Source organism: Vulpes lagopus, chromosome 19 (genome assembly GCF_018345385.1).
Source record: "Vulpes lagopus strain Blue_001 chromosome 19, ASM1834538v1, whole genome shotgun sequence".
NCBI lineage: Eukaryota > Metazoa > Chordata > Mammalia > Carnivora > Canidae > Vulpes > Vulpes lagopus.
The window spans coordinates 31,664,203-31,678,567 of NC_054842.1; the positions used below are offsets into that span (position 1 = coordinate 31,664,203).

The 14,365-nt window shown below is 35.4% G+C and overlaps 1 protein-coding gene across 2 annotated transcripts in view; it reads right to left on the minus strand.

Moving 5' to 3' along the window:
- RYK (receptor like tyrosine kinase) overlaps positions 1–14,365 on the minus strand; it is an 86,694-nt gene that overhangs the window by 19,360 nt on the left and 52,969 nt on the right. Inside the window, exons 7-10 of one of the 2 annotated variants that reach the window (XM_041734375.1) lie at positions 11,773–11,873; positions 7,805–7,930; positions 6,256–6,342; positions 3,064–3,133 (exon numbers count right to left, since the gene is read on the minus strand). In XM_041734375.1, coding sequence (XP_041590309.1) covers positions 3,064–3,133; positions 6,256–6,342; positions 7,805–7,930; positions 11,773–11,873 — 384 coding nt within the window. Of the gene's footprint in view, positions 1–3,063; positions 3,134–6,255; positions 6,343–7,804; positions 7,940–11,772; positions 11,874–14,365 lie in introns of both variants that reach the window. The other variant, XM_041734374.1, reaches the window with a different exon arrangement.

Sequence of the window (14,365 nt, forward strand, 5' to 3'; positions counted from 1 at the left end):
ATTCGGAAACGAGGTATTATTTCTAATTGACTGTATTACATTTGCTTGATCAGTTTTGTAACATGAACACTAAAGCTCATTAGTTCATTTTTATCCCTCAGGCCTAGCAGAGTTGCAAGTGCAAAACTGGCACTCGGGGTTTATTTTTTTTTTCGGGGTTTAGAATAAGAGAATGAACAAATAAATTTATAGACACAGCCATGACACCAGGGGTCAAAAAGTAAAGCATCATAGGCCCTAGTCCTCAGTCCTCTTAAAGATAAAACAAACTGTTACAATGAATGGAAAGAACAATAATGTACTTTTCTATAAATTGACAAGGTGTTCTGCTCATTAAAAACTAGGGGTCCTAGGGCACTTGGGTGGCTCAGTCGGTTAAGCATCCAACTCAAGATTTCAGCTCAGGTCTTAATCTCAAGGTTCCAAGTTCAAGCCCTGCACTGGGCTCCACACTGAGCATGCCACCTACTAAAAAAACCAACCAAACAAACAAAAAACAAACAAACAAACAAACAAACAAAACCAAAACCTAAGAGTCCTGGTATTACTGTATAGGCAGGAAGAATAATTAACTATGACCAAACTATATAATCTGCCTCTAGAAGACTTTCCCTGATCACTGAATGTTCAGTATCAACCCCATTCACCATGTGGAATTCCATCACCTAAGGGTGTTCTAGGGCTGCTAATTCATTCTGATATGATGCTGGAAAACCCTACAGCTGAAAGTCACATGAGAAATGCTACGAATACTTGCTCTGAACATTTTCCAGCCAAAGCATCTTTGGGCTACAGTACATAAAAAACTGCTTCTTGGGAAAATCCTGGCTTTGTCTACATTTGTCCCTCTCTCACTTCTGTGAAGTGGTGCAAACCTTTTACCAGGGTAAGAATACCAGGTAGGTACTGAAGTTCTAAGTTGACATCACATACTAATATTAAACACTTTTGGCTCTGCCCCATAGAGTCAGCATAAAAGAATTTCAAGCACTTCCAATATTGCCAAAGAGATTTCCAAATGACCATTACCTATTTCTTGTTTTGTTACTCAGAGGAAACAAAATGTGTCTTTATAGAAAATACCATCTTAGGGATGAGTTATCCACCCATTCTCCTCTGTAAGTTCTACATTTGGACTGAATCAGGCCAATGGAAGATAACATTTTTCAACCACTTGTCTTTAACCCTTCAACAGGACATCTTCAGTCTCTCAATACTATATGTTCAATTTTTTCAAAGGTCCTTGGGCTTTCTTATGCTCAGTGAAACCAGAAAATTTATCTGTTCATTATATTAATCAATGTCCCAGGTATAAGCTTAATGGCATCTGTCTCAGACTTTGACCCTAGAAAACCTTTTTTCCTCCCCCAAAGAACATTTACACTTCTTTCCTTCTAATACTGAGATTTAACTTCTAATTGTTATTTAAGCTTAATTGCCCAGAAGCTAAGAGATTTTTATGTTCAATCACAGCAAAAATATTTGTATCTTTGTTGCTGGCTTGTTTTCTCTTCCATCATCACAATGCCATAAACTCAGTCTGATTTTCATTAACATTTTATTGATCTTACTACTGCTGCTTTCTTTTTAGGTTCTCAAATTCTTTCAAATATGCACCAAAGTATACACAAAATTAAAAAATGAAACTCTGCACAGTCATCTTATATTTTGGCAGAACCCAAGTAACTGCTCAAAGTACACAGAAATTAAAATGCATGCAAAAGGCAGCATGCATCACTTTTCCATGTGCTTTTATCCCCAGAAGTTTATAAATATCTTCCAAAAAGGATGGGTCACTGTCCCATTTTTTTTTAAACATACACAACCAAATCTGTAATAAGCATATAAACAAAGCTGACTCTATATGCTGTTTAAAAAAAACAACAAAAGCCCTGCCAAAATACTGATACTGCTGTACACTGCAATACTATATTTAAGCCCTTTTTGTCTCAGAATGTAGAAGCTTTCATTATAGCTCTGTGAGGAGGACTGATAATCAAGCTTTTTTTAAAAAGCTCTTTATATGGAACTACAGTATTTTTTTAAAAACATAGCATGACTTAATGACAAGACAGTGGTTAAAGAAAATGCAGTACATCCATTCAATGAACTGCTATATAACTTTTTTATTTTTTATTTTTTTTTAAGATTTTATTTATTTATTCACGATAGACATAGAGAGAGAGAGAGAGAGACAGAGACACAGGCAGAGGGAGAAGCAGGCTCCATGCAGGGAGCCCGATGCGGGACTCGATCCGAGGACTCCAGGATCGCGCCCTGGGCCAAAGGCAGGCGCCAAACTGCTGAGCCACCCAGGGAACCCTATATATCTTTTTTAAATGAGAACATGAATTCATAGTGACTTATATGAAGAGTTAGCTACATTGTTTTGTTATACTGAAAAGCCCGTTAACCTTGTTAAAGATAATAATGCTGTTATGATTATTTATGCAAACATTCTCATTGTGGGGAGGGAGAATTGCATGCTGGAAATGAACTGAAAGTGCTGAGATGTCCAGTTTACTTTAAAATATTTCTACACTCATAAATAGCTATGTACCATCTGGATGGATAGTGGACATACATATATACACCAAACAGAAAGGGCAAAATGAAAAAAAAAAAAAAAAGAAAGGGCAAAATGTTAAAACTATCACTGAATTTAGGAAATGGGATTACTGGTGTTAATTATGCTTGTCTTTGGTACTCTATGTTAAAAAAAAAAAAATCTCATAGCAGATATTTTTTAGTATATACATATATGTATCTTACTATTCTATTTTTTAAAGGAAAATATGTACACAAAATATGTAAAAATTCTCTTGAAAGCTTAGCTATGTTTATCCAGATGTGGACTTACATACTCTGCTTTATTTTCTTCTTTATACTTCATTTTTAAATTTTGTGCACTGAGCATGCATTTCACTTTAATATTCTAAAAAAATAAGCTATTCCAAAAAGCTTTCAACTCAGAACATATCACACAACATTCTTATTATAAAAATGTAGCAAACAATGTTACCATGCTTAACACTTTAATGCTGGGTAGGTTTCTTCTCTCACCTGTGATGAAGACCTCGTAGCTTACAACTTTCTGTGAGCATCATTGTCACCTGAATTTCAGAAGCTTGATCTATACAAAGAAAAAGACTAATTTGTATGTCAACAGTAAAAACAGTAGAAATAATATTTTATAAAGGTTCTGATCAATGCTACAAGACGGAGAAAAAGATACGAGGATTGGCAGATCCAAGATCCGCATCCCAGGCCTACCTAGTAAAATACTGAACCAAGAGTAAAATCCAGGACACTGAAGTCAGGCACTATGAGTCTGTGTCACATTCACTCCTTAAAAGTAGAGCTGTTGAAGCTAAAAAATCACAAATTTCATTTAATTCTAAAACTAACTGGAATCACTCTCTTCCATGCTTGCTAGCAGGTCCACCTTTCTAGACAACTTCACTTAGTTTAAAACCTTTGAAGGAATGTAAAAAGAGTGGACAAAGAGCCAAGAACTTGAAACACTTTGTACTTTTTTGGAAAAGGTGCTTCACACCAATGTCTACTAGAATAAACTCTAGTTGTCTAAAAACTGCTCAAAAATTAGAATCATCTAGGAATGGCAGAATGTGTCCTTATTTCTCCTTCTGTAATCTAAATAAATTTAATTAATTATGGCCAAGGCGATTTGAGAACTGGAGGGTCTTTTACAGATTGCAAGCTAGTAATAGTTGGAAGTCCACACCTAGTTAGTAATTGTTTACTTTCTTGCCAACTGGTACCAAGACCAAAGTAAAAGTTAATTTTTTAGGGCATGTCATTTTATGTATAATTTTTTTCAAATTCTTAACTTTAAAGAGCATATTCTATTAAGCAGAGGACACTTGAACTGGATGATAATCTAAGAATACTATGGATTGGAGAAAAAAATAATTGTATCCATTTAGTAAGAAAAAAATCATTTTTCTGGATTGCTTTCCTAGTCTAGTCCAAGCCTTAATTTTAAATATTGAAAGTTTTAAGATGTATAAATTTGAAAAATATACTATAAAATGTTTACATTCCAAAAATTATAAGAAAAAAAGAAAAAATACTTATTTCTAAACTGCAATATATCAGCAGCTATAAAACAAGGCTTTAACACCAATAGTCTCAAATTAATTAATTTTATGGAATTCAATTTCACAATATTCAATGGGTGAAGTTCAGATTCCTAATTTCAATCTCTGTACATTTCTACTGGAATGTCCATTAAGTCTGCAAATTTATGAATTTTTTAAGAAGCCAAACTGCAATTTCTTGCTTATGTCTAAAAAGCAAAGGGCAATAATCTTCTAAACACGTACTTCTTGCATTTTAAGCTGCACTTCTGTGTGGCATGTAATTAAGTATATGGATTTGTGAAAGACCTTGGTCAGCTCTACATAGCTTCAAAAAAAAAAAAAATTCCAAAAGAATAAATCTCATAGATACTCAATTGTATGGAGTTGAGGCAAGGACTGCAGTTAGTGCACTTCCTCTTTATTTCTCATGCAAACCGTAACCATATCCTGGCTAAGGACTCACTGTGCTTTCTCTTGTTTCCGGCTAGCTCAGAAAGAACACTATAATTACAGTGGTAAGGCACAGAAACAACCAAGGGACTACAATTTCAAGTGTATCCGGAGGGGGAAATCTTATCTTGTGAAACAGTTCCAGTATCCGCATTGTGTTTTCTTATCACTATTATTTCCCCTTTTCCCCCCTTCCAACCTTAAATCAATCCAATTCTGTACAGAAAGCTCTTCTGCTAATTTAAGATTCATTCAGAACAAATTAGTAACAGCTGAGTTATAAACTGTCCATAGATTATGTATAAACCCCAGAAGAAATATTAAAATTACAGAGAAATATTTCCTTAAAAATGGGGGAAAATGTAACAAAAGTCAACAGTTATTAAACTAAGGGTTCAAATTTTACATTTTCAAAGACTAATATGTAAAATATCCTTCAAAACTAGTCAGAAAACCTAGTGGACCTAACTTAAATATTACTCTTTAAAAGTGCTTTCAGGCTAGAAGAGGTAGGTAAATAAAATACATACTGAACAGTATAGTAAGTTAAACCATTTGTTTAGAAAACATAAAAGTTGAGTGTGTATCTGTGTATGTATTTGCAGCATCCTTAAAGAACCAATTTGCTAAATTAAAAGAAATCAACTTCCACATTTTTTTGTTAGGTTAGTACAACTTTTTAGAAACCATAAACATAAATCCTTCATACTTTCCATGAATTCATTTAAGAAGATTTAGAAACCTAAGTTCTTATAAATTAACTTTAAAAAGTTCATAAAATTGTCACCTCCTACATGTTAAACTGAATTTAATTTTTCTCTCAATTTCTGCATCAAAATGCTAAATGTTTTTCCAAAATTAACATATCATCTCAGTCTATATCATACACTGTCAGACATTAAACACCCTATAAATTACCACATTTTTCTTTCTCTTAAAATGAATAAACAGATTTAACTAAGATTTAAGCTTTTATAAGTAAATATCAATTATAAAGTAAAAAATTAAACATCATATTTCTCCAAAAGAATATTATGTGAAAATAGGTATTCTGTTCATGATAACATAAACTAGTGCTACCCTTTAGCAAACAACTGAACAATATCTATCAAAATCTTAAACGTAAATACAATTGGGGCAGCAATGCCAACTTAGTCATACCTACAAAACTAAGCCAAGAAGTAGATATACACACATGGGTATTTTCTGCAGCATTATATATAATAGCAGAAAAAAGGCAGGGGGAGTGGGAGATAGGTAAGCAAGGCTATTCACCTTCTAACTTTCAGACTCATAGTACCTTATTTTTATTTTTTAAAATCCTTCATTAGACTGCAATATTGGGAGTGGGAAGGAGGGAAAGAGGGAAAGAGGAAAGGAGGAAAAACTAGTAACAATGTTTTTAAGAGGGAAAAAACAAAGAATTTTACCTAGGAAAAAATACAATATTAAATACAGCAACAATGAGGTCAAATGGATGTAATTAAACTACAAGCCTAGGCAATACCTAGCAAGTGTTTTAACATCTTAAATTATTAGACTTCTATTTTCTATACCTTACAAAAACAACTCAAATTTCCTCTTATTGAGTTAAATTAACATAGACTAACTTAAAGGTCTGGCAAAGACTGAGAATTTGAGACAGAATTTCACTGGCATGATTCACCTTAGGAAAGCATTCTAAAATGGAAAAAAATCCTACCTTTAACTGTTTTTACAAATGCTTGTTTTTCTTTATTTGGATCCTTTTCATCTACTAAAATCCCATGGAAAATACGTCCAAAAGTACCTAAAAGGAAAAATAATAATTAATGAGACCATTGTATGACAATCTTCCTAAAATTTTAAGTACAAAATTACCTGGCACAATGTAACTTAAACATAACAAGGGCATACGTGATGTCCTTACAACCTTACTCTAACCAATCTTTGTTTTTTAAATGACTATTATTAATACTTAGTAACTGTGGCACCTGGGTGGTTCAGTCAGTTAAACGTCGACCTTTAGCTCAGGTCATGATCCCAGGGTCCTGGGATTGAGCCATCCCTCACCCACCCAGCATCCCCTGCATTGGGCTCTCTGCTCAGCTCTCTGCCCCTCGCCCTCTGCCCCCACCCCATTTATGCTTCCCCTCTGCCAAATAAATAAAAACTTAAAAATAAAATAAATTTTTAAAAGAAAAATTATTTGTAACTAAGAAATACTTTAATGTGCTTTTAAAATGCCATATTTAAACTAAATATATGAAAATTCTTTCTGAATTATTCTAAATAAACTAATGATATAGCCAGGAACACTGGAACTCAGTAATGGGGTATCCATAGAAGCATTTATGAATTTCTAGGCTTAGCTTCAGAATAATAACAGAGAAAAATGGACTCCCCTCATATATTCAAAAACAGTCCAAAAAATGTGCTTCCTTTAATTACTATTTGTCACTGAGGGTGGTAGTTCAAGCCTCTCTCTTTGCTGTGATTGACCTATAAGCATCTCAACTAAGAGGTGAATTCAGAGTGACTCATATGCATTCAAAACATTCCAAACTGGCTTGTGGAAGGGGGAAAGAAAAAGGTAATTCTCTATTTAACAATTTGAGGGGCTCAATGAGGTACTTTATCATTAATCTCTATGCTCTTCTGTCAGCATCTCTTCAATTAATAACCTAAAACTCAAGAAAGAAAACAAGGACCAGCAACTGGGGAAGGGGAGGGTAATAACATCTATCAAACATCTGTGTGTTAGTTCACTTAATGTATATCATTTCATCTAATCTTCACAACCAGTTCAAGAACAGACATCATAGTCCAAATTTAGAGAAGAGGAAATTGGACATGGAAAACATTAAATGATTTCTCCAAGGTCACATAGATGATAAATTGTGAGACTAGGATTGGAAGTTGGGTGTAACAACAAAACCCATGTTTGCTCTGTCTGCTAGAGCCCCCATACTATCTGTCACAGCAAACGGTTTGCTAGGTAGTGATATCTTTAAACAAGAACAAAAATATATTTAAAGATAATAAAGGCTAATGCTTTAATATACTTGAAAATTAAGAATTATGCCAAAGCTATATTAAGGCAACTTAAAGATCAAAAGAAAGAGAAAATGAAAATCAGTTTTATAAAGGAAATAAATTGTGTACTTCTATCGATCCTTAGACACAAAGAGATAAAATTCTTAAAATTTGAAATAAAAAAAAATTTATAGTCTAAATTTTCCTTGAGAAACTGATTTGGAGATAATAAATACCTTCTTGGAGTACATCTTTTAAAGTTATCCTCTCCCTGGATATTGCTATATCCTTCACCTTAGCTTTGGCCTCCAAAAGAGTGACACTTCTCAGGTCGTTCTTCTCTATCCGCAAGGTAGGATAACCTGAGGAGCCAACAAAGCCAGACCAAGAAATATAAATACCTTTATTATGCCATCAGGGTCAACTAATTCAGTCAAAACCTCAGGACTCAAGTCACAGGAATAAATAAATGTAAGAATCATAAAAAGAAGGCATGCACATGAACTTAAAACGGCCACACTAAATTTTAAAGAAACACTTTCACCTACCCCAAAATCTTAAAATGAGTAATTAAAAGAAGAAACACTATGAAACAATGAATATTACCATGACCACCACTTCAGCTGCCTTTCAGCCAAATGAAATAAGCATTGATTGGGGATCCCTGGTTGGCTCAGCGGTTTAGCGCCTGCCTTTGGCCCAGGGTGCAATCCTGGAGTCCCGGGATTAAATCCCGCATCAGGTTCCCAGCATGGAGCCTGCTTCTCCATCTGCCTGTCTCTGTCTCTCTCTGTCTCTGTCTCTCTCTCTCTCTCTGTGTCTATCATGAATAAATAAATAAATCTTTAAAAAAAAAAAAAAGAAAAGAAATAAGCACTGACTCACAGGACTTAACTCAATCCCTTTTATGGACTGTTTTCTTCCAAAGAGTTTCTAGTATAGTCTACTAGGAAACACTTTTCAAATGAAAAGATGCTCTTAAAACTACCTTTTCTAACAAAACACCTGATCAACTTAATCAATCTCATATTTATACAGCCTAGTCGTATCACTGTGAGATACATTGGTTTTTCAGCTCCCATATTTCTCATTCTTGCCATGATGACAACAAAAACAAAAGAATCTAACCATAACTTAAACTTTTCATTCCAAGAAAAAAATGTTAGAATAAAAGGATTCAGTATCAGCAAGTAGAAATTGAATGGTACCTCTAAGATTTATGCACTTTGGTAAACATAAGGGAAGAAAACTCCCTAAAGAGTTAGCAGACCTAGATGATGGTCACCAACAGGCTGCTACAAAATCTAGATGATAGGCCTGGGAGCTTTGTGACCAACAGATTAGGCTGACAACACCTGATTCCACCGATCAGCAGTCTGAACAGGATACTTACAGGTGTGTGTCTGTATTTGTTTATGTTTAATCCTACCTGGAATTCTTGGAGTTTCTTGGATCTGTGGTCTGCTGTCTTTTGTTATTTTGGAAAATTCTTGGTCATTATGTCTTCAAACAGTTTTTTACTCCTTTCTTTGTCATTTTTTATTTGTACACAAATGGATTTCCATTTTATTTTTTTAAAATGTTTGTTTTTGCCATATAAAATAAATGAACGATCTATCTCAAGATAATGTCCATAAGAAATAAGCATATTTCTTATCGATAGTAACTAAAAATATTTTAATAAATAATTTCAACTGAGTCTTGAAAAGTATTTTGCTTTTAGCATAGAATAATCAAATCTACTTCTTCAAGGTTATAGTAACAATCAAAAATTGACTCTAATAAGCAAAGCTTGACATCTGCACACTAAAAGCAATGATGTGTTTCTTCTGAATAATCCAAACTATTTTCATAACTATCATCGTATCTTCTGAAGAACATATAATTCTTTCTTTCTTTGGCAGTGATGCTAACTACTATTATGATTTCTTTTAAATTTTTTAATCTTAAGCATTCCCTCTTCCTCCTTTTCTTTTTCTTGCCACTCTTATTTAAAAAACCAGCTCAGTTATCCTGGGGAATGTCTAACATCTGCTTCTTCCAGTATCATTTAACTTGTTCCTCTATCCTTGTATTTCGTGGGATGTCTGGATGGCTCAGTTGGTTAAGTGGCTGCCTTCAGCTGAAGTCATGATCTCAGGATCCTGGGCATGTGGCTCCCTGCTCAATGGGGAGTCTGCTTCTCCACCCCACCTCTGCTCATGCTCTCCCTCTCTCTCAAATAAATATCCCTGTAATTTCTTGCAAACTGCCAGTCAGTTCCACAGCCGTGATTAGGTCCAGGTTAACTCCTGGAGTGGGGAGGGGAGACAAAGTACTCCATGGGTGGTATATAACATGTCGGAGTACAAAATATCTAGTTGTCCTACTGTTAGTGATGCAAAGTTTCATTAGCGGAATCAGGCTGTGACAATCTGATCTCTCATGAGAAATGGGATCTCATGATCCCATTTCTCTTTGTTCACAGGATTTTAAACACTGATGATCTTTTCCTGAATCAAATATTTTAACGGAAGTTGCAAATATGATTTTCTTTAAAAAAAAAAAAAAAGATTTTATTTATTTGACAGAGAAAGAAAGCATAAGCAAGGGGAACAGGAGAGAGAGAAATAAGCTTTCCATTGAGCACAAGAGCCCAATGTGGGGCTCAATCTCAGGACCCTGGGATCATGATATGAGCCAAAGGCAGATGGCTTAACTGACTGAGCTCCCCAGGCGTCCCTGACTTTCTAATTCTATCCTTTCGCTCCTTTCACATTTACTAGGTAGGATTCTTCTGTAAGCAAGCATTTTCCCTCATCAACCAGCACTACACGGTTACACTGAAACTGCTGATATATGAAATACAGTTCATATAGTCAGTCATCAGAATGAGGTATTATTGGTGCCTTAGTTACCTCTCATAATGATCAACTTTTATCATTACAAACTTACAGATTTTTACATATTCAATGTTTCAATCCACTACAGTCATTCTTTTTGATGCTCAAATGATCCATCTCTACGTGGCCCAGGTTTATCTTGTCCATTCCTAACTTAGTCCTGAAATCGTCCATTTCCCTAAAGAATCCTAGTTCTTTTTAATGGGAAACAGTACTGAAAGACCACAAGAGGGCACTGGATGAAGGGCAGATAATCTTAGTTTACCTAAAAGTAAATGCCAGCCCAAGGAAGATAACTGCCTGTAAGAACCTAATTAATCAATAACACTACTGAATTGAGCCCTGATTTGTGGTCCACTGTTTATCCTGATGATTATGTTGTGTTTTATTTGTGTGAAGACTGATTCTTCATTATGTCTAACTTGTTTACTAAGAATGATTATTTTCCCCAACATCAACATGTTACAATATAAAAACTTTCACCAAAATCCTGTTCGAAAACAACAAAAAAAGGTTAAGCATCTCCCTTCAGCTCAGGTCATGATCCACGATCCTGGGATCAAGTTCTGCATCAGGTTCCCTGGTCAGCAGGGAGTCTGAGTCTGCTGCTCTCTCTCCCTTTGCCCCTGCCCCGACTCATTTCTCTGTGTCAAATAAATAAATAAAATCTTTAAAAGAAAATCAGATTCCATGTTCTCAATTCTAATGGCAGCTAGCTTCCTATCATAATCAAAAAACAACGTGCCTAGCTGGTTCAGTTAAGCATTGGACTTTTGATCTCAGGGTCTTGAGATCAGTCGGCTCTGCTATCAGCACAGAGCCTGCTTGTCCCTCTCCCATTCCTTCTGCCCCTCCCTTCCCCACCCCTCATGCTCTTTCTCTCAAATAAATAAAATCTTTAAACAACGACGTAAAGTCCATACCCCTTAAGATTATCAAACAATTTATTATTATTAAGATTATCAAACAATTTATTAAAATCTAAGTTTTCATACAGCTCAATGGCATATTCTAACTACTTGAAAATATTCCTTCTGAATTTCTCTAGAAGTGATTCAGTATCCCTTTTAATGTAATTAATCTATGGAAACCTCCCCCAAATTAATTCTAGCAATTAAACATAAATTGATTTTTACTACTCCAATTTTAGAATGTTCTAGAAATGCTCTAGAAAGCAGAAGTTGAAGATCAAGCCTAATCCTGTGCATGTACTACACAGGATGGTACACATGCCCCACAAATTACTAACAACACAGGTACCGCTGGCAAAGAGACCACAGACAACTTTATTATATCATCTTTAGAATTAAATTAACTCTTACTGGTGATAGGAGTTGCATTGTTGGGTGTGTCAGCTCTCAGATACTGAGTCGTCTGGGTAGATGGCTGAGACAGCCCTTGGGAACTACTGCTGGCACTGATGCTGCAAACAAGTTTTAAGAGAGAAATAACTGATAAGTCAGCTTCAGTGAGAAATTTCCTTTTTCTGTATCTTCAAAAATGCATGCAGCCATTATAACCAGCTTAAAATCTTGATGGCAGTCACAATAATGCATGGATGTCCATCACAAACATTCCATGTTGAAATTTTAATCCCATAACGTAGAGCTATTTTTCTCTTCTAGCTCCACAATATCAAGCAGGTTCATCTTATCAGTCATTCAGAAATGCAGGTATTAGTCCTCAGACACCACAGACAGCAGTCCTGAACCTCACACAAAGACATGTTAGGGATCTATGGGTCATCCCTTAGGAAAAGAACCCATCCCAATTAGATTGCTTTTTTAAAAAGGAGAATGACAGGCCTCTTTCACTAATGGTCCAAAATCAAATAGGCCAACATGCTCAAGAGCTATCGTATCTAGCTCTAGTTAATTGAATCACATACATTTTCCTTCTTCCTCAATCCTACCTTTTTAGAATTTATGGAACTTATCAGAATTCTCTAGTACTTGAAACATTCCATTACACCACATTCTTTAGATAATATGGGAGATCTGGAAGATGGTAGGCTCAAGTAATTGCTAACCCTTTACTCAAGATTACCACAAATTAATACCTCTTAAGTATGTAATTCTGTCTCTTCAGTGGGCAATAGCCTTATCCCAGGTTACACTTGGCCATATTTGAGTTTCACTACCTCAGCTCTTAAATTTTGTAGTAGTGGAGAAGTGAAGGATAGAAATTCAGCATGAAGAATGAAATCAGATGGCAGGAAGTCATACCAGACTGTCAGAATAGGCTTCTCATGCCTGTCTTAGCTATAGGATCACCAAAGTCCAACTCAAGGCTCCCAACTTTCTTAAAAAGGCAAAATCTTTGATCTGACCACAGCTCACAGAACTGTTCTAAACTTTCAAAACCCAGTGATTAAAAAATACATAGTGACAAAAGGCTGCTATTTGAGAATTGATCTATGTGAGGCTACACATGTAGTGGGTATGCAGCAGTCCAGTGAAGAGCTTAAACCTTGAAATCAAAACTGCCAACATCACCTTTTACTAGCTGTATGACCTTAGGCAAACTAATGCTTCTGTAGCCCTAAATTCCTCATGCTTAGAATGAGCCTAATTCTACCTCCTGACAAGGCTGCTAAAAGGTATATGTGAAAAATAATATAAGTAAAGCATTTAGAAGAATACACTGGCTTCAAACATACATTAATAAATTATCATTTACTTTTATTATTACTAATATTATGTATCCTCAATCCTTAAAATGATAAGGAACTAAAGAGCACCTGTTTTCAGAGTTCTAAGTACTACTCAATGATCAGACTAAAAATTAATGTTAAAAGTCCAGAGGAGGGAAGAGAAATATTACCTCCCCGCAAAAGGGGAAAATAAAGGACCTCAATTTACTTACCCATAAAATGGGACTAAGAAAATCTACCTCCCAGGATTTTTATGAGGCTCCAGTTATATAATAAATGTAAAACTACTCCTTAAAAATTACTTGCAACCAATAGACCCTGATAGTGAAATAAATGGCCAGACTCTAAACAGTTTACTGGTTGTTTCTCTCCAGTAACTGAACAGTAGATGGCACTCTTGTACCACCTCAGAATTCTTGAAGTGCCTACAAAGCTGCTGAGTACCTTTTCAAGAAGCCATAAAACTAATTAGAGAATTCAGAGACATTTTGGCTCTCTGATGGTCTTATCCACTAGGTTATACTCTGAAAACAAGCAATATTGTAAGTTGCTTTCATTCAGGCAATGTCTAGGAAACTTTGCCTGAAAATGGAAAGAACCAGAATCCCCAATGCATGAGTGGTAACTGATTATTTTAGCAGGCTGAGGTACATGTCCCATAGAATCTGACAGTTTTTGCACAACTCTGGCCTATGTGTCTTCACAGCCCTAGCACACATGTAAACATTCAAGGAAAATGTGTCTATCTAAACTTCTATATGCTATGCTCCTCAGTGACTCCTTTAACTGTACTGGTATCCTCTCAAAGTTCTATCTAAATGTTCCTGTTCCCTTACTTCCCACTCAGAAGCTTCTAAATGCCATTTCTTCCTCTATAAACCCCAATGCTAACTTCAACACCACCATATACACAAAACCTATTCTGAAACATGTCACCCATGTATTTCTCTTTTCATTCTTATATCCTTTCTCTTCCTTCTCTGCTCAGATAAAGCAAGTAAAACAGAGGGGCAGGTACTGAATCCAACCAAGTTCCCTGTCTCCTTGTATTTCTGTTTATGCCACAAATATGCCTATCCACTGTGCATATGACACTGTGTAGGCCTAGGGATTCAGCAATGAGTAAGACATTCGGCTTCCTAACTGGAAAAGGCTTACAGTCTAGTAGGAGACACAAGTACACAAAAAATTATTACAGGAGAATAAAGTACAATAACTGGTACCAAAGAGAGACAGAGAGGGAAAGAGGGAGAAGGAGAGGC